We start from the raw sequence: 27,238 nt of genomic DNA, 5'->3' as shown, positions 1-27,238 counted from the left end.
AAATCTCATTAATGCCAGATTACCATATAGAAAATGTTGTGTTTTACATGAAATATACTAACAATGTTAAATTCATATTATCAGATAACAATACCAGCTGAGAAGATGGTACCAGATCAGCCAGACAGACCAAATGCTCTTCAAATCCAGTTCTCACAGGTTATTCTCTCTAACTGCCGCATAGCAACTGAAGCTTCCAGATCAGACTTAGCATCAGCCATCCAGAACCTCTACGGTGGAACATTATTCACAGATCAACAACAATATCCGAATGAAAAGTCTGATCTGACAGCGGTATCGCAGATGCTTTGGAACCATGCTTATAAGACAGGAGAGTCTGAAGGTACAAAGCATTGTACCAGTTCCCCTGTAGCCGTTCAAGGGAAAGGAAACATTGCTAGTGTGGGAACAAATGAGAAGATAAAGAATCAACCAATATCCAAGATGTCCTTCTTCACACAAGCCAGTGAAGATGTCTGGTGTGCCCATCTAGATCAAGTCTGGATGGATTTTCTCGGTGTGGAAAGTGCCAAAGGAAGGCCGGTACCACTTGTTGAAGCCGTGCCTATATCAATTTGGGCGTGCCTTCCCAAAGAGAGTCAATCTTATAAAGCAAAGTTGTTGCCAAAGAACAAAATACCAGAAGTTTCTTCAGTGAAAGATGACTCCATTGTGAAACTCAATGGGGAGATATCGCATCAAAATAAGAGACTCCTATATGGTCATCGCAAAGCTGAATCTGTAAGTTACCCAATTTTTGGAACAACTTCTCCAGCTAGCACGCCAACAAGTGATAACATAAGTATGTCTATGTCTGACCTGACCATGAAAGATACGTCCATCAAAGGCGCACTTAGCGACAGCTCTTTACAGAGTTCAAATACATCTGGTATTGGTACAATGGACAGTGGTGGTAGTACCATATCGTCATTGCGTACCATGCTAGGGAGCTCTGAGAGCATGTCATCAACCGCAACAACTGACAGTGCCTTCAGTTCTGTGTCGACAAGCAACTCTCGCATTCAGGCGAATCAACAATCGTTTACTAGTGGAGAGTCTGTAGATACATGTGACAATGATGTTGCTGATACTAACCTTCTGGTTGAAGTGAAGGGTAAAATACGAGTAATGATCAACCACCCTCAGATTATGTTTCTCTTGAGGTTAATAGACTCTTTCCAGGCCCTGACGGATAGTATAGAAGAAGATATTGTCATGTTTCATGGGAAATCTGAGACCGTTTCCAGTGTAGTTATGGCTGCTAGGTTACACTCAGCTGAGGTTCTTTTGAATCTTCCTCCCATCGTGGAATCAAAGGGAGATAAAAATAACGGCATGAACGCTGAAGTGAAATGTCCAGGCATAGATGCCTGTGGTGCTGATGTTACTACAGATGCTGATTGTGTGAACCGACAAAGTGACATACAAGATTCAGTCATGAACTCAGACATTAGTAGCAGGATTAATGTTAATGAGGAACAAGCAATGAATGCAAACACAAAAGCTGTTGATGTCACTGACCACACGGAGATAAAGCCAGCTGTCCTGATAGTGGACAGTTCAATAGATCCTTTAGAGAATGGAGATGTGGCATCAGATTATGAATTGTTGTCTTTAGATATTCAACATGGTGTACGGTTCGGGGTGAAGAAAGATGAAGTAGTGAACACAGAGGGTGAGAGGACTTTACAGCAGGAAGTACTTAGGAACACTCACAATTCCGATGTGCAGTCATATGGTGCAATGAATGCAGTTGCTGAGTTTGATGATACGGATGATTTTGGTGAGTTTCAGCAAGCAGATACAAATGGGAAAAATGACTTTAAAGAGCAAGAACTGCTGAAAACTGCACCAGAGTGTGCGTTACCAATGAATTCTTTGGCAAACCTTGTGAATAAGGATGAGATCGTTGTCTCAGGAGAGATGAATACTATGGAGGATAATTTGAAATGCACTTCATCAACAAAAGATTGCTGTGATAATACTGAATCCTCAGAGGTAACCAAAACTGAAAAAGAAGACTTAGCTAAATTGGTACGTTTCTAATTATCAATTTTTAATATTGCACAGAGGGGGTGGGGCTTTGTAGCTGTATGATCTGTTTGTGCATGTTCCCATTAAATTGCCATGTGATAAAGTTTTAACATGCGATGATTATATCACTTGACCTTAGTGGAAAACAGTGTCACAAAATAAATTTCTAATTCTCGGTATATAAAATTGGATAATTATCTTACTAGCTTGAGCAATTTGCATGAAACTGTAATTATTTGTATAGCGCCACCAGTGTCATTTTAAAAAAAGACCCATAGTCATTGAAATGCCACAATTGTTTATAATAGTACTTTGTGCTAAAAAAATACCACTTAAATTATTATCAAATATGAAAAAAATATTTGTGTGTTATTTTGAGCTTCAACCTCACAATAAATTTTTTATAAACATTAATTTTTTTGTGTTAATTTTCAATAATATAATATTCAGGTGTCAATAATCAAAGTAAAGTTGTCAGATCTTCAGCTTGGTGTTCAACTGTTTGGTGACAATTCAGGATTGAAAACTGTTCTGGGAGATGTGGAACTACAAGAAAATGGAAATAAAAACTATACTGAATTTGTAGATCAGTGGGTTGCAGGTAAATAATAGAACTTGACTTTGTTTTTTTGAATATTTGAATCTGTTTTGTTATGTGACATAAAATGAGGTTGTAATGTCCCATATCATTATTTATGCATGACCTATGACATCATTTGTTATGTTACTATAGTGATGACTATATAGCATTATGGGATACTTGAACGGCATGGCCGCCATCAGTTGTTGTCAATAAATATACGTCTATCCAAAGAGAGTAAATTTATCAAAACAGACGTTACAGAGGTGATAGTATGCAAGTTCCCATTATGTGGTACATTAAAGGTACTGTATAACACCATGAATACTACAATTGTAATTTACAGATAACAACCGAATGAAAGATGAACAGCTTCCTCCACTCGCTAAATCAGAGAACCCGGCGATATCCCTACGTCTGTCACTAGGCTCGTGTGCTGAGAAATACTGCCCTGGTACATCCATTAAAAAGCATGTTGGTTTGAAAGTTAACGGTTTAAACACTCAGCTGTTGATGTCAACACTAACAAGTTTAGTAGATCTTGTAGAAGATGAGAAGAAAGGTGATAATGATGATGAAATGCCAATTGATATTGAGATTACACAGGCTTGTATTAAACTTAAGGTAAGTATCAAACTGACCAGTACAAGAATTTATGTAAGTTCTACAAGTGCTGTAGAATACTTTATTTTTGCTATTTTTACTGAAGGGATGCTTCAGTGAAAAAATAGAATCCAGCAAATATACTTTTTTTCCTATATTTCACATTCAACTTGTCAAAAATCAGTGAAAATAATTTCCAAACAAAACACCCAAAAAGCCCCTTCAGCGAAAAATTAATTCCACTGTATGTATTCATTTCATGGTTAGCAGACACACCCAAAAATTAAAACATAAAATATTAATGAATTACATATATTAAAATAAAGCTATTTATCTTGAATGAGGACCAATGAGGGGTACAGTATTTCCTCTACTAGGAGCATGTCTCTTATGTAAAACAACAGTTGCAATTATTGTCTACTGGATCATTAAAATACTTATTTTGACCAAAGTTCACACCACATATCTATTTAAGCCCTACTAAGACAGCAAGTATAGAAATCATAAATGGATTTAGCTGACATGTGAATTGTAGTATATGAACGAATGGACATACAATAACAACCGAAGGATGTTATGTGTTAGCATTGAGCCTCAAAATTATGGTCCTGAACATTATTCCTAAAGTGAGGGGGGGCAAGGGTTATTATCGTTCAACATAATTGCATTATTTTTTTGTTCGTACAACGTAAATAGAAAAAATAAATTCCGTAATTCTGTAATCACAGGCTATACGTACAACATAATCAATCAAATATTGTTTTCGTACACTGTAAAAATGTGTCATTTTTCTCGTACGTACAAAAATTCACATCCAAATAAAAAAATCGTAAAGAATAATCCAGGGAAATTACATTTTAGAAATTGTAAAACGACTAGATGACACAATTCACTACAAAATTGAAGACGTAAAAGGCCCTCTAACCGAATGAAGAGCATTACGAGGGTAATATGCGCATGCGTCTCTTCACACGACGCAGCAATGGTGGAGAATTTGAGTCAGAGAGCTCTTCGGACCATTCAATGTTCCATTTGTTAACACTGTAAACTGTAAAAACGTCTTTTTTTTCTTCGTAAATTGTGAAAAGCCCTTTTTATTTCCCGTAAAACCGTACCAGCTTATCCCCCTTGCCTCCCCTCTAAAGTTTATTTGCTGCAATTGTGACTGCTTTGATTTTTCAGGCTTTATGATTATCTGTTGCATATTTATTAAAATCAGAAAAAAAAATGTTGAAATTGATTTCTGAATATGTTTGCTTGAAATATATAGAATGCTATCCTTACAACAACATCAATAATAATAATAATTGAATATTAAATTTCATGTTTTCTAAATTTTGTCTATTTTTCAGACTCCATCCTCAAATAATATTGCCAGCCAATCGCAAGTACTAGACAGGGAGGAAAGTAGTGATGCAGAAAGACAAGGTGAGAATGAAATATGAATGCTTTGACAGTTTTTATCAAGGTGTCACATGTCAAAGACTACTACACACATGGTTATCCTGCACAAGGAACATGTTGGTATTGTGTATGTTGAAAAATCCTGCACAAACATTAAAAAAAATTGTTACTCTGGTATCTTTATGCTTTATATGATTATGTTTGCAGTTAAAAAAAACATGCCATTCAACTCTTAGGTCCAAGAGTTAAATGTGGCCCTTTTGTATGCTACTTAAAATTTTATGTAAATAAACAAATTCATGCAACCTGTTATTGAGTGTGTGTACTGCAACCACCCTGCTCTCCTGCAAATAGTAAGGTTTATGTGCATTTACCAACTTTACAGGTTCAGTGCTGTCTGAAGCACCATCAGAAGGGGCACCATCCTCCATAGCATCGTCTCCCACAGATAACAGCAGTCAGGTGACCTCACCCACGTCTGAAATCAACCCACTACTAGAAGAAGTACACCAACTAAAAGAACAACTGGGAATGACTCGATCTGCACTCTCTACTGTTGAGCAAGAGAGGGCGTCCTTGCTTCACTCTCTGATGAAACTGCAAGATGAATTGATTGACACAGAGAGGGAGAGGGAAAACATGCGCCAGGAAGTAGTAAGACTGAGAACTATGAAGAGATCTGTGTCTAGTTTGTCTCTGAGATAATCTGTCTTTGTATCTGATAAATATTCAATACTAAAAATATCCACAATTTAGCAGGACGCACATTCGGCAGTACTTAAAAAAATCACAAATATTGTTCCTTGCAAGAATTTCCCATTTAAGACTTGTATCTTACTCTAAAATGAGAAACAGAGATGAAAAATGTCTTTGGTGAAACATGTATGTAAGTGTGTGGCTATGAGGTATTTCAGTCTGATTTTGAGAGGGATCAAAGATCTCTACTCTTTTATATTCTACTTGTCAATGAATAGTTTTTCTTTTATTCAAAATTTCCTCAGGAGGAATTTCACTACTTCAAAGATTTAGGGTATGCAACTTTGATATCCATGTATGATGATATGCAATGACGAACCCATTTCATGACAGTTCCACATTTTCAGATCAATGACAGTGCAGAAAGCAATAGACACTTGCAAATGCTTGGTTATGGGAACCGAATTGAACAAGGTTATTATTGGGTGTTATTATCCTATACAAGTATGGATATTACATGATCTGAGAATCCACAAGGACACATTCTGAGACGCACACTTTCTTTCACAGGTTCACTCATTTGCATTCAGTATTTCTAGAATTGTTCAGTTGTCTGGCATTTATGCAATCATCTCATAATATGTGTGACTTCAAATGGGATTTTCATCGCATACCGTATATATCCTTTAAATGTATAATTTCGTCACCACCCAAAGTGATTGTTATCTCTCCATTGAGTATTAAGCTGTATTTCAGGTCATAGAGGTTATTGTTCCAATGTTGATATGCGCAGGGTAATCAACACTAATTAATCTTTAATTTGCATCAACAAAGAGATGTGTGATTCTTTTTCCTGCCTATACATCTCTTAAATACGCAAGCAATTTGTCATAAAATCAACCTTACAATAATCTGTAATTTTGATTACCTGAAACCTGTAGGATACTTTTACTGTGTGTTCAGTGTTTTGATGGTGAAGAATAATAAGTTTCAGCAAGAAAAAAAAAAGAAAACTGTTTTAATCTTATCATTGATATTTGTCATTTTCCATGGATTTGAGATATCCACTCAATATCCAAACATAAAGTAATAAAAAATATTTAACCAACACCTAGCCTAACACTTATATTAACACAATTATATTAAACAACCACTCACTGCCAGTTTTGCACAGAGCATTATACGTCAAAATTATTTTGTTTATGAAATGCCTAAATGTTAGATGCCATACAGGTGCTTGGATATGTTTATAAATTCTTAGTGATTAAACCTTTACATTTTCACCACCGTTGTCAACTTTTGTCACCTTCCACGAAAAAGCAGTCCTTCATAAGAAACAAATGATCCAAATTTTCCACAATTGTGAGTATTCCCAACTTTCAAGGCATATTAAAAACCTTTTTAATCTTTTAAAATATAAGAAAATTGTAGAAACTGAGAAAATTTGAGCTGGAAATATTTCAGTGGTGGAAATTTAAACTTAATTTGAAAACGTGTTTAAAATCACTGTAAAACAAAATTCAATTTTCATTAATTATTCATTATGCAAATCAGATAGATTTTTCAACCAATTGTGTCCAGGTTCGTTACTCCCTTCCAGTAGATGTCACATTTCTTGAAAGTGAGAACTATATTCAGGAAAATGAAAGATTTTTGTATTTACAATTTGTGCTATTAAAAATATTTGTCCTATTGAGTCCTACGCATAATGATTCACTATTTAGTGCATTAATATCTAGACTATGCTGTCAATGCTTCTAATTTCTGTTAGATAGCAAGACATTTTTATCCATTTTTTTTCAAACTTTAATATCTTATCAGTCAGTCAAAATCTAAGTTCAGTTTTGATTTAATTTTATCATTTTGATATTATCATATCAAAATAAGGAATGTTTGTAAATTTTGTATGCTTTACTATTTTTAATGTGGTGTCATTGTTTTTTCTGCAGATGTTTTTACTTTTCAAATGTTTGTCTCTGATACAAATGTTATAGTTTTGCAATGTTTTGTTTTAAATACTAGTTTTTCATTTTAATAATTTACATTATTTGACTGATGGGAAAGTTTGATAGTAACAGTCAAGAAACAATATCAAAGTATAGATCACAAGAATTTATTGTCACTTAATTTGAAAGTGTTTTTAAAAAAAAAAATGTTTTTGATGTTTATATATTACATAGGATTTAAATAAGATGTGACTTTACTTTCAAACCCCATGCAGTGAAGACATCTTATTTTAATATTAGTTTATCAAACAATGGACGTGAATATCAAGTAAAATACAAAAATACAAAAAATACCTTGAAAAGTTGCTGTGCTGTGCAAAAGAAGTTCCATCCAATAAATTGCAAAGGAAATTAAGAGGAGGTACCTGAACTTATTTCCATGGAAACAATTACATTTTGATTTCTCCCATATCGTAAACACAGTATCGATCACACAGTACACACAATTTTCAAAAGTGGGTCGCCATGTCCATCTTTAAACAGAAATAATGACCTCCAGAATCTTATTTTTACCAATGAGATTTTAGTGCTAGCAATACCCGGTAGATAACTACAATTCAACCAATGCAATCCAATTACCGGTAGTATGTATTTAGAATTTATAGATTTTAGAGAAATGTATTTTCAACAGAATATATTTTAATGAATGTTTGTAAAATATATTACTAGAGAAATAAGAAAAAAGGGGCAAATAATTACCTTGAATAAATTTCAATATCATTTACATAATAATTTTTTTGTATTGTTATGTAAGAATATATAATAATTTTACGTTATTACGAGGTTACCTCAAAGTATGCATGAAGAGAGTACAGTGAAAGTATCAACTGACGCGCAGTGGAGGTCGATGCGACGACGTACTGTCTAAGTTCATACTTTGAGGTATGCTCGTAATAACCTTATTATTATTATACATCTTTTCCTTCCAAGGATACATCATGGGAATGCCGAAATTCAAAAAGTTTAGAACAGAATCAGCGAACTTCTTTGTGTGGAGTCCAGTCACTACCTGGTGGCAGCCATGTTTGTTTTTATTATTAGAGAATGCTTAGATATGTACGTGTATAATGATTCCATATTTGGAATTTGTATTTCCTTGTGTGGTAGGATGAAAATACCCTGTAAAATACAGCAAAATTACGACACACTGTAACTTACATGTATGGCGTTACGGTGACAAATGTATAATAATGCCTTGTTCAGGGGAATATTATTTGGGTTCTGTCCATCCATGTGGAGCCATTTCTCAGACATGCATGCACATTTTTAGTCCCCATTTCAGGCGCAGCCTGAAAGGCGGACTATTTAATTCTTATTTCAATTTTCTGTCTGTGACATCTCTAATATTTTCTCAGAAACTCTGCAGCAGATATCGATGAAACTTGGCAGGTTGATGAACAAGTCTAAAATCCTAAGTGGGTCTTTTTCATGATTTTCATCCAAAACTACCTCTCCCAACATCACTGAGAGAACAACTGAGCATGCTCAGAATAAATAATTAGCTTACCAGTAGATTGTAATGCTAGGATTTTTAGTGACGTCATGACCTGGATCTGAATCAGTGACAGATGGGTCATACCATTACCAATCTCAGTGGAAACAGTAGAGGGGTGACAGGGCTACATTTTGATGGGAACTATAGTGGTGATACTGAAACAAACCCAGGTCCTGGTAATATACAAAGACCTGAATTAACATAGAAGTGAATTTGTTATTAAAGGTACATCAAGGTTTACTCAGATTTATGAGTTTCTTGAGCATGTATGAGACATAGTTTGGTTGCACTTGAGATTTTGGACCCAGGTCAATGAAATTTTCAGTTATAAGATTAAACAAAATCACTTTATGATGAGTTGTACTCATATAGAGTACATATTAATTCAATTGTTTGCAGATGTTCACTGTATTATTTTAACGTATTTTATAATTAAATAACGGGGACAGTGACATTCATGTCTTGTCATTACTATTTCATTAAATGTGGTTGACTGACATCATTTTGGTCCTCCAATTTGCTAAATTCTGATTCTTAAATGTGTTTGAGGCCATTTTTCAGAGATGACCAGTGGTTTCATTCATTCAGGATCATTAAGAAATGGCCGACTGGTGGCCACTTTCCTTCCTGATATATAGATTCAGTAGAAAGTTTGCTTACAAATAGTATACTATGTGTCAGCACTAGCACATACAAAAAAAAGTCAGAAGAGACAACGGTGACATTCAATGTCCAGAACTGTCACCTGGCACAAAAATATTTAAAAAAAAAAAATAGTATACTGTGGGTTGCATTATTTTGTGATTTGATTTAACGGACGACCAATTTGTCTAAAATCAGTCTATATTTCCAGAATCATTTCTTGCAGGTGATCAGGCCTTTGTATCAGGATCATACATACAGGGTACATGTATCATTTTTTTAAGGTATCCATGCATGTTTCTCTCTCTGTATCGGTGACTATATTACCACATTTTGTCGGTCTATGCACTCCCAGTCATACTGCATTAAAATTGACATACAAATAATGCATGGAGCGAGCCCATTGGTAGACGTGTACATGTGACTTGTACTAGACATTGAGATCAACTACCAGTAAAAGCAACATGGGGGACTGTCTGATTTTGTCAGGGCAATGTTCAGGTTAAACTAAAGTAAAAACCATGAGCATAAATGGCACCATCAGATCTGCAATTTCCGAGAAGTCAGTGGAACAGGGCTTGTCTTGATTTTGCATCAGTGTACTCTCTGACCAATACTTGAGAAATACAGGTGGAATTTTTTGGTTTCAATTGCTATTATTTAGTTTTATCTTATATCGTAACTTGGCACCTATAATACCTACATCAGATTTTAATCAGATTGCAATCCACTTAAATCCTTTACTTGCAAACACACACACAACTATAAGACGAATTGTAACAACACCTAATTTGTCTAAAAAAATTATTTTTTCAGAGATTGTATAAAAAGGGAAAACATGCCCATAAGGCATGAAATTAAAACACATATACAGTATAGTTTATAAAAACAAAAATTTCTATCTCTACCACATACTCCATAGTACAGGATGTATTCCATAGTACATGTACCTGTTGCCGTAATTTCTATGTAATATATTCATAGTCCAGTCAGGAAGCACAAGTCCATACAAAGCAGTAGATGAAAGAATTGATTCAACTGAGGACTATCAAAATATTCCAATTATTACATGCCTTTTTTGTGTTTCAATTTAGTGAATATTTTCACACACCTTTCTCAAATGCAGAGAACTATGAAGGTAATCATGTAAAAACAAAGGAAAATGACCTATTTGAACACTGGGGGCGCCATCATGCTTGTACATAATTTTCAAGAATGTTATTTTCAGTGCTTACCGGTAGTATTTAAGGCGTAACACAAGGACATTATTACCATTATTAAATGGAAGATAAAACTACTGTATTGGTCAGACAAAATTGATTGCATATAAAAACTATACAATAGTTCTGATATGAGGTAAAAACAAGAAAAACAAAAGTATACAAGTGACGTAAAATAATTGTCACATCATGGAGTCATGACTCCAATTACATATTTGATGAGAATGATCTTTCAAAACAAAGCTACGTTAGTACATTTTATATATTGTACATGTATTTACATATCACATTCACAGTAAATGCGAATTCATATAAACATTTAATAATTTTCCTAAGTAATGAAAAATATGTTCATATTCATTCTAAAATTGATATTGCTATGAAGAAATTACAAAGTAGTATCTATATATTAAAATTTATTTTATAACTTTTTTATTTATTATAAATATGGTTCTCCTTTATAGTAGGAGCAACAAGACACATTTTGATTTGTAATGCTGTGTTTCAATGCATTGCACAAAAGTGAATATAATTTATTACTATGTATCAAGGAAAAGCCTGCTGTGCAACAGAGTTGGTTGCAATTTATACTAAAATAAAATAGGAAATTGGCCAATTGAAAAATACATTAAAAAAACTTATTTTACAGAAGTATTAATATATTACATATATATATATATATATATAGTTATCATTATCTTGATTACAAAATCAATTGCACCATTCCATTAGCAATTCCCCTTTAGGACGAATAAATAGTTGAATACAAAGTACCGGTAAGGCACGTGTTGATTTGGTAATGTAAACTGGAAATTTGAAAAGCACCCAATCACCAAGATTGTTTCATAAACTTGATATGTAAAGTTGCCTTATTTGTTGAACATATATGCTCGTGCTATATTATTATTAGTATATAGTCTTCTAATACTTATATTTGGAAGTTATTATTATTGCGTTTTATTTAGTTCTTATATTTCAGACCTGCTGAAACAGCAAAACCTGCATTGTATCGGGGGAGGGGGCAGATTCAGCCCAGACAAAAAAAATATACCAATTTCTGGTCACAACATGCATCAGTTAAAAAAGCGGTGTATGGAAGGAAACTACAGAAAAAGTCAATATTAAAAAGAAAATAAAAGTTACATTTTTAATGAGAATTTAGAAATAAAAAATATGTCACAGAGTAACTTTTAGCTAATATTACCGGTATCTTAGCATGAAATGCACCTTTGGACAGCAATAACACAATAAAAAAAATGGAAATTTTTGAAAAAAAAATCAAAAACCATTAATACTGCAAAGTACTGATTCATCATGTACCATTGTTTATAATACAGTTTAAAGCCATAGTGACCTTATCATACTGGCATAATATGCAGTTAATTTTTTTGATTAATATGGAAATTAATCAGCACAGTATGAGAGGTCTATGCTTTCATTGCATCTTTAATAGAAAACAGATTTATGGAAGAATTATCTATTTTCAGACTTCATAATTTTTCATGCCTTGAATGATTGCTTCTCTTTGTTCCCTTGTTAATGTGTCTGATGACGAGACACCTGGAATACTGGCGGAGGTCAGGTGCGGCTCTTTTCCCGATGACGAAGATCTGGATCTTCCTGTAGAATTTAAAAAAAAAAATTTGAACTGTCTGACTTTTAACAAGCCACCAAGTATTGTATGAGCATTTCCAACTGCTCTAAAGTTTGTATGTTTTATGGGGTTGTGAAATGCACAAAAAATCATTAGTGAAATTACGATAATGTTTAGATTTTTTTTCATGAAAACAGTTTATTAAAAACATTCAAAGACAAGGCATATTCATAAACTTGGGCTTACCTGAACCCTCCTGTCCATCAGTAATGACATCATCACCTTTACTGCTGACTGGTGACCTTTGTCTTTCAGCTGATTGGTGCCTTGTTGAACCACTGCCATGTGGTTGAGAACTTGAAATAATACTGTCTGTAAGCTGTACGGAAAGGGTAGTAGTATATGTACCGGTAAATATTATATTTATCTACTGTAATTTCAGAAAGTTTCCAAATACTAATTGGCACAGAATATAAATATCAAATGAACTTACTGAAGTACGTCCATCTGGGCCTCTGTGTCCTTTAGTCGTCGACCAACCTTCAGCAGGCCCCGCTAATTCCTCAGGTCTGTAGAGAGAGGCTGCTGGAGCCACTTTTCTCTGGAGCCTTGACAAATGTGATAATGGCGAGTCCCTAGATGAACTACCTTCACCCAAGTGTTGCAGTCTGCTTTGAGCCTGTCCCAGTTCAGATAAGGTGTTATCTAATTGAAGTCGCTGCAATCTCAACTGTTCACTCAAAGAGGCATTCTCTCTCTCAAGTTGCTCTGCCCCAGGGTTGAGTGACCTTCGACCTGCCAATCCCTGACTCACATTTTGGGGCGCTGCTGTTCCATACTGTGGTTGCGGTTGTATGAGCGGCTGATGCCTTTGTAGCATTGGTGATTGTTGCACAGGGAAAATATTCTGAGATTGTTGCTGATGCGGAAACATCGATTGTCTGGGCACACTTCCAAGAGGAGTGTATCCAACATCAGTCGTTGGCATTCCAAACTGATGTGAAAAATTATTATCAGAATAAGAACCTGATCTAGGAAGAGAACCTATCTGATTTGGGAAGAGGTTTCCAGTTGACACTGCACCAGGAATCATGGATGGATTTTTAGGCGTCCTTTCCAAAGATGCCGGATCTAATATAATTCCGGGTGCTATACCTGACGACCCTGATCTTGGCGAAATATCTATCCCGGAGGAAGGTGAAAATCCCTGCGATATTGGCAGTGGGGTATTAGTTAATGAGAATGCATCATCCAATAGTCGATTGATCTCAGCTTTTTCTTGTTCCCTCCGCCTCTGGTTCTCCATCTCATCTTGTAGTCTCTGCAGCTCTAGTTGTTCTTGATAAATCTGTGAATGAAAATAATAGCATCATCAATTTACCTGACCTAATAAATTTAAATGTTAAACATTAATTTATATATTTTGATTTCAACATTTCTTATTGAAATTTGTTACCATCCCACCTCACACTGTCATTCTGGACAGTATTCGTTTCCATCCAACCTTAAACTGTAATCCAGACAGCGTTTGCTTCCATCTCACTTTATGCTGTCATCCGAGACACCGTTTACTTCAATCACACTTCACATTATCTTCCTGGAGAGCGTTTACTTAAATCTCACCTCACACTGTCATCCAGGACAGCTTTTGCTCCCACTGACCTAAACCAAACAACACATGTCTATACTCACAGGGTGTGTATCCACTGGTTGGAACAGCTGCTGTTGCATCTGTTGTGGCATCTGTTGAAGTGGAATCTCTTGTTGCATATACTGTTGTGGCAACGGTTGCTGCATATATTGTTGTGGCAACTGCTGAGAACCACCAAGGTCAGTCACCTGTGGCATCCAAGCGTAGTCTGATTGCATTGGTACTGCAGCATACACCGGTACGTCAACAGTTTCACCCCAGTATGCTCCCTCACGTGGCTGTGAACATAATTTAGTTTTTAGAATAATTAACATTGAAGGTGTCCAGTGATTCATGTGGTAAAGCTGGTAAATCTAATAATACACTAACTGTAAATGTATCAAAGAATATACTAGAGTAGTCCAGGTTATCAATATATGGTGCTCATTTCAGTCAGGCAATCATTGAATAGGAGATTTTTCGATTTACTATGAGATCTAGTGCATGAAAAGTTTGGACCGTCTGCTACAAAAAATTAAATGATTTGATTTTTAACTTTTTCATAGTTAAAGTTGAAATGTCAATTTGCCTGTAAATATAATGTTAATTACCCTTACAATTGCCAATAATCAAATGTCTATACGACATTATAGAGTGTAGATATATAATTTCATGTTTTTTTTAATTCCACGTTTCCATGTGATGTTTTGATGCTACTACACCGCTATGACCTTTATTTGTTGTGTTTTTATGGTCAATTTCACAGTGAATGGAAATTGGTCTACTCAACACAAATTATTCCCATACTTACAATAGTACCAATTGGTCGGACATTCAGTAACTGTACGTTCTCTTGACCTGGTTGTGCCACGGTGTCTGCCGATACTTTGTTAGGTTTGGCGCGCATATTACGACCAAGTTTTTTCACATTCTGAAAAACAAAATGAAAACCATAATTCAAGTTTAGATGTGTAAATTATTTTCACTGAATTGTCATCAAGTATATAATTTTCACTCATCTACCCCAACCATCGGTGAAAAGCAGGACATTAAAGAGAAAGATGAAACTCTTAATTTGAAGTTGATTTATTTCCAGAACTTACAAACTGTGGTGCTTCAGCATTTGGTATGGTCGTTGATGGCATCGCTTTGTGTGGGTGTTTCTTCCAACGGTCACTGTGGGATTCTTGCATGCGCCTGTCAAAAAAGCATAGTAACTATCATTAAACAAAAAGACACAAGTCCACAATATGCAAATTTGAATTGGTGTTGCCATGGTAGCACACTTTCAATATCACTTATCCTGTTTTACCATATAATTTACATATATTATAGAAAGGGTAGTGTATCTACAAGTCATAGGATCCTCTTTCAGATACACTACTACATTTTGTCTTTGATTTAAACTTTCTGAATTTATGTAGTCAAAAGTTTTAATAACACAAAATGGTTAAAAACAATCAGCCTCCCACACTATGAGGCAATAATCAACTTTCTTGTTTTGTTTTTAATGTATTGTTGTGCCTGATAGCAGATTCCCAGTCCTGACATTTATAGTCAATTTTGTTTCACCTAACAACGAAGGCAAGGAACATTGTAGATATAATATGTATATATAATCAAAAAGCTGGGAAAACTGAAAGGAAGGAAAGGTTGAGGTATAACTAGTAAAACTATGCAGTATATCGATACAGATGAGAACAACACAGTACCTTAAATACTTTCTGCTCATTGAATGCATAGTATGAAAAAATACAGATATGGATGTAAGTATATTGCATTCTGGGATACATCTTTTATATCAAAAAATTAGGGTGGGGTTTGAAAACAACACATTGGCATCTGGTTTGAAATGGTATCAGTTATAATTGAGAAGCCTGGAACACTTTGGGATGCCTGTCTCACAGAATGAGAATCATCATAAACAAATTATTTAATCACAGAAACAGAATTAACAAATTTATTTAAACATGCACACCAACTAATGATTAAGGATTAAAATATGCTGTGATGACCATTATACCATACAGCATAATTCTAAATTAAAACATACTTACTTTGTAGCTGGGCTGGGGTCTTCACCCAAGATAGCTTCAAGCTAAATACACCAAAAAAAAATAAAAAAAATATTTACTTATTTTTCAAAACTTTATTGTTAAGTATATATAAAGTTAAATATATCAATTGAATGTGATGTTCACTAGACACTGTCTTCAATAAAGTCATAATCAGTACATATTTATGTTACAGTGCTATATGCTATGACTATCTCATTTTTCTGCATTGCATCTTGGGAAGTGTTTGACAGGGAAAACATTTGCATTGTTTCATAACAGCAAACAACCAACTTTGAAACTTTGAAAAAATTCAATTTTCCAATAAGTCATCAGCCATAAAACACTGTTGACATTATCGTTTCAGGCATTTTCAAGAAAACAAGAAACATATTTCATTTTGTATAACACAAAAAGTTTTGACCATGGAAAGTCCAAATTTGTGTGATCATCATGTAATCCAGATACTGAGATTATGTTACCTCAGACACATACAATTGAAGCCCCGGTGGACCCCCTAGGTCCAGCTATATTTTAAAAATTGCTTAATCTAGCACAATAATTATCCTATTAACTAATTAACTATAAGTACATGTATGTCCGGGTTGGGAGAACATTCTTTTCACTGTAATATTGGGGCTAATATATTATTTGAAATTTTTTTCAATTTTGAACCAGAATAATCCAACTCATAGACTGAAGATTTCAAATGTATTGGTATATGAACAAGGTCCATAATTTTTGTTCTAGCAAGAAAGTTGAATTCTTGTCTGCACATCTTAGTCAAAAAGATTAAAAATTATGCAAGTTTATTTTATTACAGTTGACTTATAGAGAATTATTTGGTTACAGAGGATAAAATTTACCAATGTCAGAAAATGGTTTATTAGAATACATGAATTATTTTTCGCAATAATATCGTGTTTGCTCTATGAAAAATGTATATCTCCAATAGTAGCACACATAAAACTAAAAATAGCATTTATTTTATGCAAGATTATTCAAATATGACTTATTTTGACCACAGATACACACCTCTGTCATTTCCTGAAAGACCCGTTACTATTAGAGCTAATATTGGATTGTAAATAGTTTATCTTTTCGTTGCAATGAATTATCGCAATGATTTATTTATGACTTTTGTGAGAAATTCGCTTCCCAAATGTCTTTAGGACCCCAGTGAAGTTTTCACTAATATAAAATTTTGCATTTTCACTTAATCACAAAATTTACAAAAACTGTTGTCTCATGAAGTTAGAGCAGTTCACAGTGACCATTCATACCTCAGGTTGTGCCGCCAACCAAGCCTCTCTTTCAATTTCCCGAGATGGGTTATCAACCCCCTGCAGTCCTTGTTCTCGTCGTTTCCTTCGCTCTGCTCTTTTTTTTTCTTTTTCTTTTCTTAACTTCTCCTTTTCCTTTCTTTTTAACTTCCATTTTTCTATTTCTTCCTTTAACTGTTCTGGATCTAAGTCTTTTTTAGTCTTGTACCAAATCTGTTATAATTTAAAAGAAAACATTCAGTAACCAGAGGATTTCAGCAGGTTGTTTTTTTAATCTTTTTAACTTCAGGTCTATTGTCTGGTACTGTACTGTCGACTATATATATTTACTCAGAGATTCAAAATGTTTTAGCACATAAAACAATTCACTTAATAATTATATTTAATTAGTGAAACAGAAAAAAGCTTGAGAGAAATGTTATAACTTGACGAGTTAGCTACATTCATTGGAGTTTTTCACCAAAATGTAAATACCATTGTTATATATTCTATTTACCTTTGGAACACCAGCTGCTTTCATCATTCGTATTTGCTTGGTAGCGTCATCCATACTCATGACTAGTGGCGTTTGTTGCAATGACGGTAGATTAGCGAGATTCAACATGCCATCTTCCTCAGGTTGTAAACTTGGTTTAAATCGTACAGGTGGCGTTTTCCCCTCTGCATCCTCATCAATCTTATTCATGAGTGCAACATGGGTAAACAGTCCTGCATCTCTGTCGGGACCTTCCTGCTGTTGGTGAAAATTTCAAAATACCATGAATATGTATGTGTCTTCTACAATGTATGATTGTTTGTGAAAGTTTTTTTGAAATTGGGTAGCCAATCAGGAGCAGTCATGTACGGTAGTGAACATAAAAGACCTTCCGTGATTGACTAGCTAGGTGTTCGTATAGGATACCCAATCAGAGATGATCTTATGAAACTCCTGTTTAATCCACTAAGGTTTTGCCACTGCTATCACCAATGAATATGTGCAATGAAACAAATGCAAACATGTTTATGGCAAAGTTTTTATTTCTTTATTATGACTTTATCAAGGGGACAAAACTATATCCACCCACACAATATTTTTCGAGTATCACATTTCCGAACGCTCTAATTAACCCACCTCCATGCTGACAAGTGAAGACAAGCTCTCATAAGAGCTGACTAATTTCACAGGTGTAGTGAGTCCACCATAGGATCTTGGTCTTCTGTCTGCTGGCATATCTTCTATTCTCCGTGCCTTGATACTTAGACTGTCACCATCAACAGATTCAGAAATTAAACTTAGAACAAACAAAAAAATGTGTAATCAAGTGTCAAAAATACATATACACTGTACAACTGAAATTACCTGTCTGTTAAAAGACATGTGTTGTGCATATTTGATGGCATTTGAAATGTCTTTGACAGGGAGTGTGATGAGGATATGTTAGAGAAGGTAATAAAAACAAAACTAACCCATTTTGCATTTAATACAAGATAACAAATATTATTTAACAACCAATATTAGACAATGTTCCAGTTTATAATGCTGCAGTACTGTTTTGATGTAGTAAGATAGGATGGTACTGTAAAATGACTAATTTTTAATTTAAATTTAGTTTAAATTTCACTGATTTACCATTTCAGGCATGTTCAGTGTGTTTTAAATTCACGGTTTTATCATTTAGATAATGTGTTCTATGCTCAATTTTACATATTCACTGGGTTTTAATTTAGCGCATTTTCCAGTCAGTGAAATAAGCAAAATTAAAACCCAGTGAATAATTAACCCTTTTACAGTATGTAATGAAGATTAGACATTTTATTTTTTTATGTCAAACCCAAGAATTTATATATTTTCAAAACAGCGCCCTCACGTGGCAGCATGTTATAGCATAAAGCTATGTTATAGTAGAAAATAGAAGTAGAAAATGACAAAATTTCAGTAAAAATAAAATCATACCTGATTTTATCAGTTCTATCCATCTTTGGAATAGCATTAGCATCTTCTAAGAACTCCTTGTCAATTGATGTCTCCTGCACATGACCGTTAGTTTTGGGTTTGTGTTTATTTAGATTGGTGCTTGTGGTGATAATCTCGCCTCTTTCGATGTCGATACGCAGACCAGCCATGTCTATACTAGTCATCTTGTCAGTCTGGGGAAGAAAACATATGTGTTATACATCATTCACCATGATTGGCACACTACTCTGTTATTCAACATACTCAACACATCTTTCAAAAGTGCTATACAATTTTTTTATTGATTGAACTTTTTCAACAACCTCGTAAAATATTTTTGTGGTACCACCCTATCTAGGAAAACAACAAATGTTTTGACAATTACAATATGTTTTGATTTTACCAAACTTTGTTTTTCAAGAAAAATACTTTGATTGACACTTCAAAATTCATTATTTCTGGTTGTGTCATTTGGGATCCCCTTGCATCAAAGAATGTTAGAGGAAACACACCAAATGCCTTCCCGGTGAGTCTGATTTGCTGATTGCTGATTGGTATATTGTGAATCGCACATCACTAAACTTTTATATTGTAAAACTTTTAAGTGTTTTTGGTCAACAATGCACTGGTACCATCCATTTTGTTTTTGTGATATGATAAATTTCAGACATTAAATATAATTAGTTTTAAGTCTTAGTATCAAGTTATAATAAAATATTTGATTTAAATTCTTTAATCACAAGTAAATTAGACATAAATGAACATGTACTACGAGTGTTTGCGTGTTAGTAAAAGCATTAATTCCCAATAAAACTAAGTTTAATTTCATTTATAATTTTGAAAAAACAAACAAAAAAATCAAAATCAGCAAAATTACTAAAGCAATTATATGTTTAAATTTTAATTAAACTTACTGAGTATTTGTTATCATATGGAAATCACAATAATTTTTGTTTGTAAACTGTAACATTTTAACATTTATCGTTGCGACTATTTTAGAACTGAATGACGACTGCCTTTCACTTTGGTACACCTAAATTGAATATATGTATATTACCAATAAATAAAATATTTGTATAAAAAGTATAATATAAAGTATAAAAATGAAAAAAATGCCAATTATCAAGTGACAGTCTACTAGAATTATGTAACAATATTATACACAGCATAAATATAGAATGTGGTAAATATCAAAAATTTATAAGCGAGACTAAAATATAAAAAAAAAACTATGATCCCACACAGCTGCCACTGAACAAGTAAAAGATTTCCACGGCAACTGATGTTACAACATGTCATGACACTATATTTTACCAAACAAACAATTATTAAACATTGTTAATAGACAGGTCACACAGGTATACACTAGTCTATCACTAAGGCTATACTGGAACATTAGGGAATGTTAATAAAACTGTTTTTTTGTTATTCCTGTTTTCAATCCTATAATTCCATATGGTAACAGAGTATCTAAATAATGATAGCACTATAATATTCATCTCATATTTTTATAATTAATATTACTTTTCATGCAAAAATATTGATGCCAATATACAAGAATTATTGAATCAATGTCTTTTCCAAGGTCAACAATATGCCTAGTATCAATGCATGGTGGTGACAATCAGGGTCAAATACTGATCATAAACCTGATATCACCCATACATTGGCATCTGTCAATCATGTACGGATCACATAATTAAAGGGGAATCCTCCATATGCTCCAATGAATGGGAGAATATTTTATTTCCCATAGTTCACTGTTGACTAGGCATTTATTGCAAAGATCTTGGAAACCTCAGAAAAAGCACAGATTCCAGGCTTGAGTTGTAACCAAATTTGTTCAAGGGAATAAACAAAATAATATATTTCAGAATAATTATTGGAATTTTTATTACATAAGTTTGCTTAAAAATAGTATTATATTTTCTACTTTTAATAGCACACATAGTTTAATACTATAATGATGCATGTCAGTTTCAGTTTTAGTATTTTGAATGATATTTATAACAGTACAACACACATTAGCAGCCCTTTGTAAATCAAAGCAGTTATATAAAACAATACAATAGAGGCTCAACTGCTGTTACCAATTATCATGATAATCTGAAAGCCTTTGTTGATACAAACAGATATTACCATGGTAACTGTGACTTGTTGCCTTATAGACCCAAACGTGCACCCAATTATGTGCGTTTCTCTGCAAATGAGATTGTGTTTTGTGCAAAAAATAAAAATGAATTAAATTAGACTATATACAGTTTTCATTGTTTTAAAATAAACAAGGTCAAGGTCAAAATTTCATATACTATGTACTAAAATTTTGCGATTTTCTGTGACTCGCGAAAATTAATGTCTTTTGCAATATTTATAAGCAATTTACAGTGAACACTCCTTGTATTGCACATTAATTCTACAATGCTACACACTTCATTAACCTTAAACTTTTCACCACCAGAATTTCTCACCAAAATTATTCTGCATTTTTTTCTTATATTCTTAAATATTTCTGGAAATGAACTCTAATTTTGAAGCCAACAGTCACAATTATAGTCAATTTTGACTATTTTTGTCCCAATCTTCTGAAGGTAAGTGCAGACTATAAACAAGATTAATTTGTAAATTTGTGATGATGAGAGAGAACTGGTGTTGAAAAGGTTAAACAATATATTATCTAAACTAAATTAGAATTCTAACATTAACTTTCTTTATTTATTAACTTTTTCTTTAAAAATGCGGGTTGGTTCTACTGACAGGGACATTTGAAATGTGCTGGTCACAATATGTGACAAGTACAGGGTCATAATACCAACATTGGTTATGATGGAAGGCTCGAAAATTACACAGCAAACAGGGTTAGGAATGTGCGTTTCAGTTAAATAATGATTATAGAATGGAAACTTACTACGTTCAGTTCTGAAAATGATTCAAACTCCTGACGAAGTAAAAAATAATAGGAATGCAATAATAGATAGAAATATTTGAAAATAAAAAACAAAAATAATATACTTATTATTTTTATGTTACTGAATAGTAATAACTTAGGATAGAATGATGAAGTTATTTTACAGTAAACTACGAGTCAGTTGTTATAGCAGCATATTTTTGTGAATGATGGAATAAACACAACAAAATATGCAAATAAGAAAACAAAGTCGTTCTTTACAATCATATCAGTGTCTTTTTTTATCTTTAAGGAATCGCATAAAAATGAAAAAATTTAAATTATAAAACAAAAAGATTGTTCCTACCATTCCCTTTTTCTGTGTCTTCGTTTTTGAATCTGATGCAATTTCATCTTTACCAGATTTGCAGCATTTTTTCTTCCAGCAACAATAGATAATGATGATAATGATGATGAGGAGAATGACTCCTGCGACAACGCCAATAATGATCCACAGAGTATTGTCTGTTTCTTCTTGTAGGTATGGCGTGGGGGAAGCCGTCACCTAAAATTTTAAAGTAGTGTTTTACATTATATAGATACATATTATTATATTCTATTAAAAACAATAGATGACAATATCAGACTCTAGGGGGCAGTATATGCATTTTAGAGGGCAGTTTAAGCATTCTAGAGGGCAATATAACCACTATGTGTGGCAGTATAAACATTCTAGAGGGCAATATAACCAATATGTGTGGCAGTATAAGCATTCTAGAGGGCAATATAACCAATATGTGTGGCAGTATAAACATTCTAGAGTGCAATATAACCACTATGGATGGCAGTATAAGCATTCTAGAGGGCAATATAACCAATATGGATGGCAGTATAAACATTCTAGAGGGCAATATAACTAATATGTGTGGCAGTATAAGCATTCTAGAGGGCAATATAACCAATATGGGTGGCAGTATAAGCATTATAAAGGGCAATATAACCAATATGGGTGGTAGTATAAGCATTCTAGAGGGCAATATAACTAATATGGGTGGCAATAAACATTTCAGAAGGCAATATAATTACTATAGATGGCAGTATAACCATTCTAGATGGCAATATAACAACTATGGATGGCAGTACAAGTATGTAGTTTTGATCACAAATATTATTATTTTGTTTATATATAATTGTCAGAAGATGGTTTTAAGTTTTCCCACTTACTTCCTGGCCAAGGGTCGCACTCATCTCCTCGGTTGTCATGGTAGCATAGGCTTCAGTTGCCTTGGTAGCAGGTACAGGTGTTCCGTCGTCTACCACATAAAATAACACCTCAAATTCATCATCTCCCAAGGGTGTCAAATCAGTAATCTAGGAAAAAACAAGTTTGTTTGTTTTGAAAAGCTAGAATTTTAAAATACATTTACAACTACAAACAAATACAACTAAGCCATATTTTGGCAATGCGTTGCTAGGCAACAACAGGAAATCCATTATTGATTAATTTGTCCACAATGAGTAGGTGCAAAAAAAAAAAACGGTTAAAAACATGAACAGCAATATGTGCCATTCAGACAATGCTACAACAATACCAGCCATACATCCTAGATACATTATTTGTGCACACACATTATAAAACTGAAAGCCAGAGCCAGAGATTCAATAATGTCATTTTCCATTGACTTTACAAGCAAATCTCTGTATATCTATACACAAACTGAAGGTCAAATTACAGTTAGATATCCTGATAGAGCCTTTCAAAATTAATTATTTATTATTTTATATTTTAGTTCACTAACATTCTTAGTAATTATTCAATTGACTTAAAATAAGATAAATTTCAATCTATTTCTAAATCATATAAAACAATACTTTACTGCACATTTTTAATTAATATATATATTAACATATCAATAAAGACTACTTAATTAATTATTTCTATACTTAATATAAAATACATACTAGATAGAATGCATAGAATGCAACCATGGACCGGTTCTCACAACAAACGCTAAATGCATTCATGACATACCGATACACACCAAGTAGGTACATGCACACCTACTACATCCCATAATACTCACCTCCAAAATAGAGTCAGAACAAGAAACCAGAATACCAGAGAGAAAAAAATCAAAAAATAATTCGAAGACGTAAAAAAAAAAGGAAAAGGGACTGAGAAAAAATAACAGCTCGGCCAAACATGAACGTTACATTTTAATATTATTTTCCTGCACATATGGTGAGATGAAATCAGATAATCCCATTTGAGTTCCTTTTCTGCATATTTCACTGATTCATACATAGATATTATAGTAAAATTTTAATATTCTCTGAGTTAATGAGATTCGAGAAGGGATTAATAAAAGCAGCACCTGTTGCTATTCCTATTGGTCACACATGCCTAATTCCTAAACTACTATTGATGCACAAATAAACATTAAGGGAAATAGACAGATACAATATGGTTTTACCAATTTTCTTTATCATGATAATTTTAATAATTTAGCGTAATCACAATACATGAAATAGAATGGCTATTAATAATAAATTATTACAAAAAACTCTATTAGCAATAGATATATTTGTTTATTTTATGGTTTTATTGAACTATGCCCTCTGCAGGTAAAAACAGAATTTTGCCTGTCTAAAATATATTGAAAATGCTGACAGTGTTAAAGCTGCCAGTAGATGGCGCTAGAGATATTTTGCAACTTGTTGGTGTCTGCAATTTGTAGCACCAAAAACTACTGTTAACCATTGTCACTGCTTTGAATTTTTACAATTTACCCAACAATTTTAATCAAACCCCTCAACATCCTAAAGTATTACCTATGAGTACATGCTATAGTACAACTTTCAACTAATTTAAACAGCACTCAGATGAGATGCTGATCTGCACTATAAAATTTCTTCAATATGTAACACTCACAGTGTTTAGGCTTTATATACACAAAAGAAAGAAGGAAGAAGACCCCCAAGAAAATTGGTCCAGACGATATGACGGGTTGCACACAGAGATGGATGTGGCCTAAATGATATTAATTAATTAAAAAATAATCATTCAATGTAATAAACAGTTTTGTGAATATACCAGGTACAATCTGAAAATTGGCTAATTATTATGAAAATTGAGTAATTAATATTGATGGATTTCACAAAAATATTTTTCAAAGATCTGCAAATTGTGCTAATATCAAGTTCCTTAAAATTTGTTCAACAGTTTTTTTAAATAAAAAATTTAAAAAAATTTGCTTTTTCACAAATTAATATTCACAATGAAAGGGGGAATAATCTCAATTATTATTTAATTATTCATCTAACCATAAAATTTCATATGTTTGAAAGCGTACAAATATCTTCCTTGTTTAGAAAATGCACACGTTTACATCACATTCGGACACTGTCCTTTGTTTACATCGAACACAGAAGCGTTAATGTGCATCACAGAAATAAGATACAGTCACTGAATTCAAACATTAACACAGTGAAATGTTTTCATTACCATGACTACGGTGCCTTTGTGCATTCATGCCAGTATAACCTCATAGTACTGGTAAATAAGAATGCAATATAACTTGTATTTGCTGAGTCTGAAAATTATCAGAACTAAGGGAAAGATGAACTTTTGTCTTAATTTTCACTTGTAAAACACAAACTACTGCAAAATAAACAAATTAAATTAATTCATCATTTAATTCCATGAAAGAAATGAATATACATACCGTGACTTCTGTATCTACAGGTGCAGGTGTTGTGTTATCTCCTGCTTCTCGTCTGTGACGAATTTCCTCAGAATATTGTAAATTGTTCCATGTTCCATCATACAGTGTCTTGAGAGCAAATGCTTCAGTTTCAGAAAATTTTGTACCAATCAGATGTGATGCATTGTAGTCATTTAAATATTCCACTTTGAATATGTCTCGCATTACACTTGAGTTGTTTTCAACATCCCGTTTACGTCTGGAACTTTCGATCATCAAGTTTTGCTTACCACGATCATACAATATGGCTAAGTCATTCTCAACTTTTTCCCAAGTGGTTGTATCATTAGGTTCGCCATTGATAATCCTTATTTGCATTGTAAGTATGTACTCATCTGGTGGTACAGGTGATGGAGTTATTGAGGTCGGTTGAACTGTGGGACTAAAGCTGGGAGAAGGTGTTATTAAACTGCTTGTAGATGGAAAACTAGAAGTTGGTAGCCATGATGTTGAAATGGCAACAGAAGTTGTCATCACAACAGATGTGGATTTTAAACTTATTGGTGATAATGATTCTGTCTCAACTACAGAGGGAGAGACAGTCAAGGTTGATATCATTGATGATTGTAGCACGGATGTTGATTCTAGACTAACTGAGGGTGTTAGTGATGCAGCAACAGATGTTGGCAATATAGTTGGTAATATAGTTGTCATTGTGAAAGTTGCCAAGCTTCCTGAGCTCACAGACGATGATGTTACAGGGGATTGCCCAATACCTGAACTGAAACTTTCAGTAGGACTGATTACAGCAGAAGTATCTATGGTCTCAATGGAGGATGGTACAATTGATGAGGGATGTATGGTGAACAGTTCACTCTCAGAAATATCTAGTGACTTGGACGGTCTGATGCTGCTTAACAGTTCAGTGATAGAAGAGAACATTACTCGAGTAGGCAGAACAGAATCACTTGGTACTATAAGTGTACTGATACTTTCAGAAGAAATGGTTAGAGAAGAAGCATCTATGGTCTCACTGGAGGATGGTACAGTTGATGTAGGAATTATGGTGAGGAATTCACTCGCTGAAACCTCTGGTGACATAGATGGAGTGTACAGCACAGATTCTGTTGTCAAGGATTCACTTGGTATTGAAACTGAACTAAAACTCGCAGTAGCAATGATGGTCTCACTGGAGGATGGTACAATTGATGTAGGAATTATGGTGAACAATTCACTCTCTGAAACCTCTGGTGACATAGATGGAGTGTAAAGCACAGATTCTGTTGTCAAGGATTCACTTGGTATTAAAACTGAACTGAAACTCGCAGTAGGAATGATTACAGAAGAAGCACCTATGGTCTCACTGGAGAATGGTACAATTGATGTAGGAATTATGGTGAACAATTCACTCTCTGAAACCGCTGGTGACATAGATGGAGTAGAAAACACAGATTCTGTTGTAAAGGATTCACTTGG

The 27,238-nt window shown here is 33.7% G+C and overlaps 2 protein-coding genes across 4 annotated transcripts in view; one reads left to right on the top strand and one right to left on the bottom strand.

The window, feature by feature from the left end:
• LOC102809406 (bridge-like lipid transfer protein family member 3B) overlaps positions 1–8,055 on the top strand; it is a 35,492-nt gene extending 27,437 nt beyond the window's left edge. Inside the window, exons 12-16 of the mRNA XM_085500037.1 lie at positions 85–2,034; positions 2,485–2,635; positions 2,961–3,238; positions 4,570–4,645; positions 5,007–8,055. Coding sequence (XP_085356163.1) covers positions 85–2,034; positions 2,485–2,635; positions 2,961–3,238; positions 4,570–4,645; positions 5,007–5,326 — 2,775 coding nt within the window. The 3' untranslated portion in view covers positions 5,327–8,055. The remainder of the gene's footprint in view (positions 1–84; positions 2,035–2,484; positions 2,636–2,960; positions 3,239–4,569; positions 4,646–5,006) is intronic.
• Positions 8,056–10,250: 2,195 nt separating this feature from the next.
• Positions 10,251–26,705, bottom strand: LOC100371670 (uncharacterized). 3 transcript variants are annotated; one of them, XM_085500015.1, is made up of 15 exons: positions 25,784–26,705; positions 23,283–23,429; positions 22,426–22,623; positions 22,080–22,109; positions 19,175–19,368; positions 18,353–18,512; positions 17,738–17,974; positions 17,242–17,454; positions 15,962–16,002; positions 15,008–15,101; positions 14,716–14,835; positions 13,967–14,203; positions 12,768–13,622; positions 12,521–12,653; positions 10,251–12,300 (listed from the first exon to the last, which is right to left on the bottom strand). In XM_085500015.1, the coding sequence occupies exons 1-15, from the start codon at positions 26,702–26,704 to the stop codon at positions 12,164–12,166; spliced, it is 3,717 nt and encodes a 1,238-aa protein (XP_085356141.1). In that variant the 5' UTR covers position 26,705; the 3' UTR covers positions 10,251–12,163. The 3 variants fall into 3 exon arrangements, with proteins under 3 accessions (XP_085356141.1, XP_085356146.1, XP_085356154.1); XM_085500020.1 differs by having other exon boundaries at positions 17,738–17,971; XM_085500028.1 differs by lacking the exon at positions 22,080–22,109.
• Between the last annotated feature and the right edge of the window lie 533 nt (positions 26,706–27,238).

Source organism: Saccoglossus kowalevskii, chromosome 1 (assembly GCF_978046115.1).
Source record: "Saccoglossus kowalevskii chromosome 1, keSacKowa6.1, whole genome shotgun sequence".
NCBI classification, from domain to species: domain Eukaryota; kingdom Metazoa; phylum Hemichordata; class Enteropneusta; family Harrimaniidae; genus Saccoglossus; species Saccoglossus kowalevskii.
The sequence above is the reverse complement of the archived record's forward strand: the minus strand, read 5'-3'. Positions and strand labels throughout refer to the sequence as shown.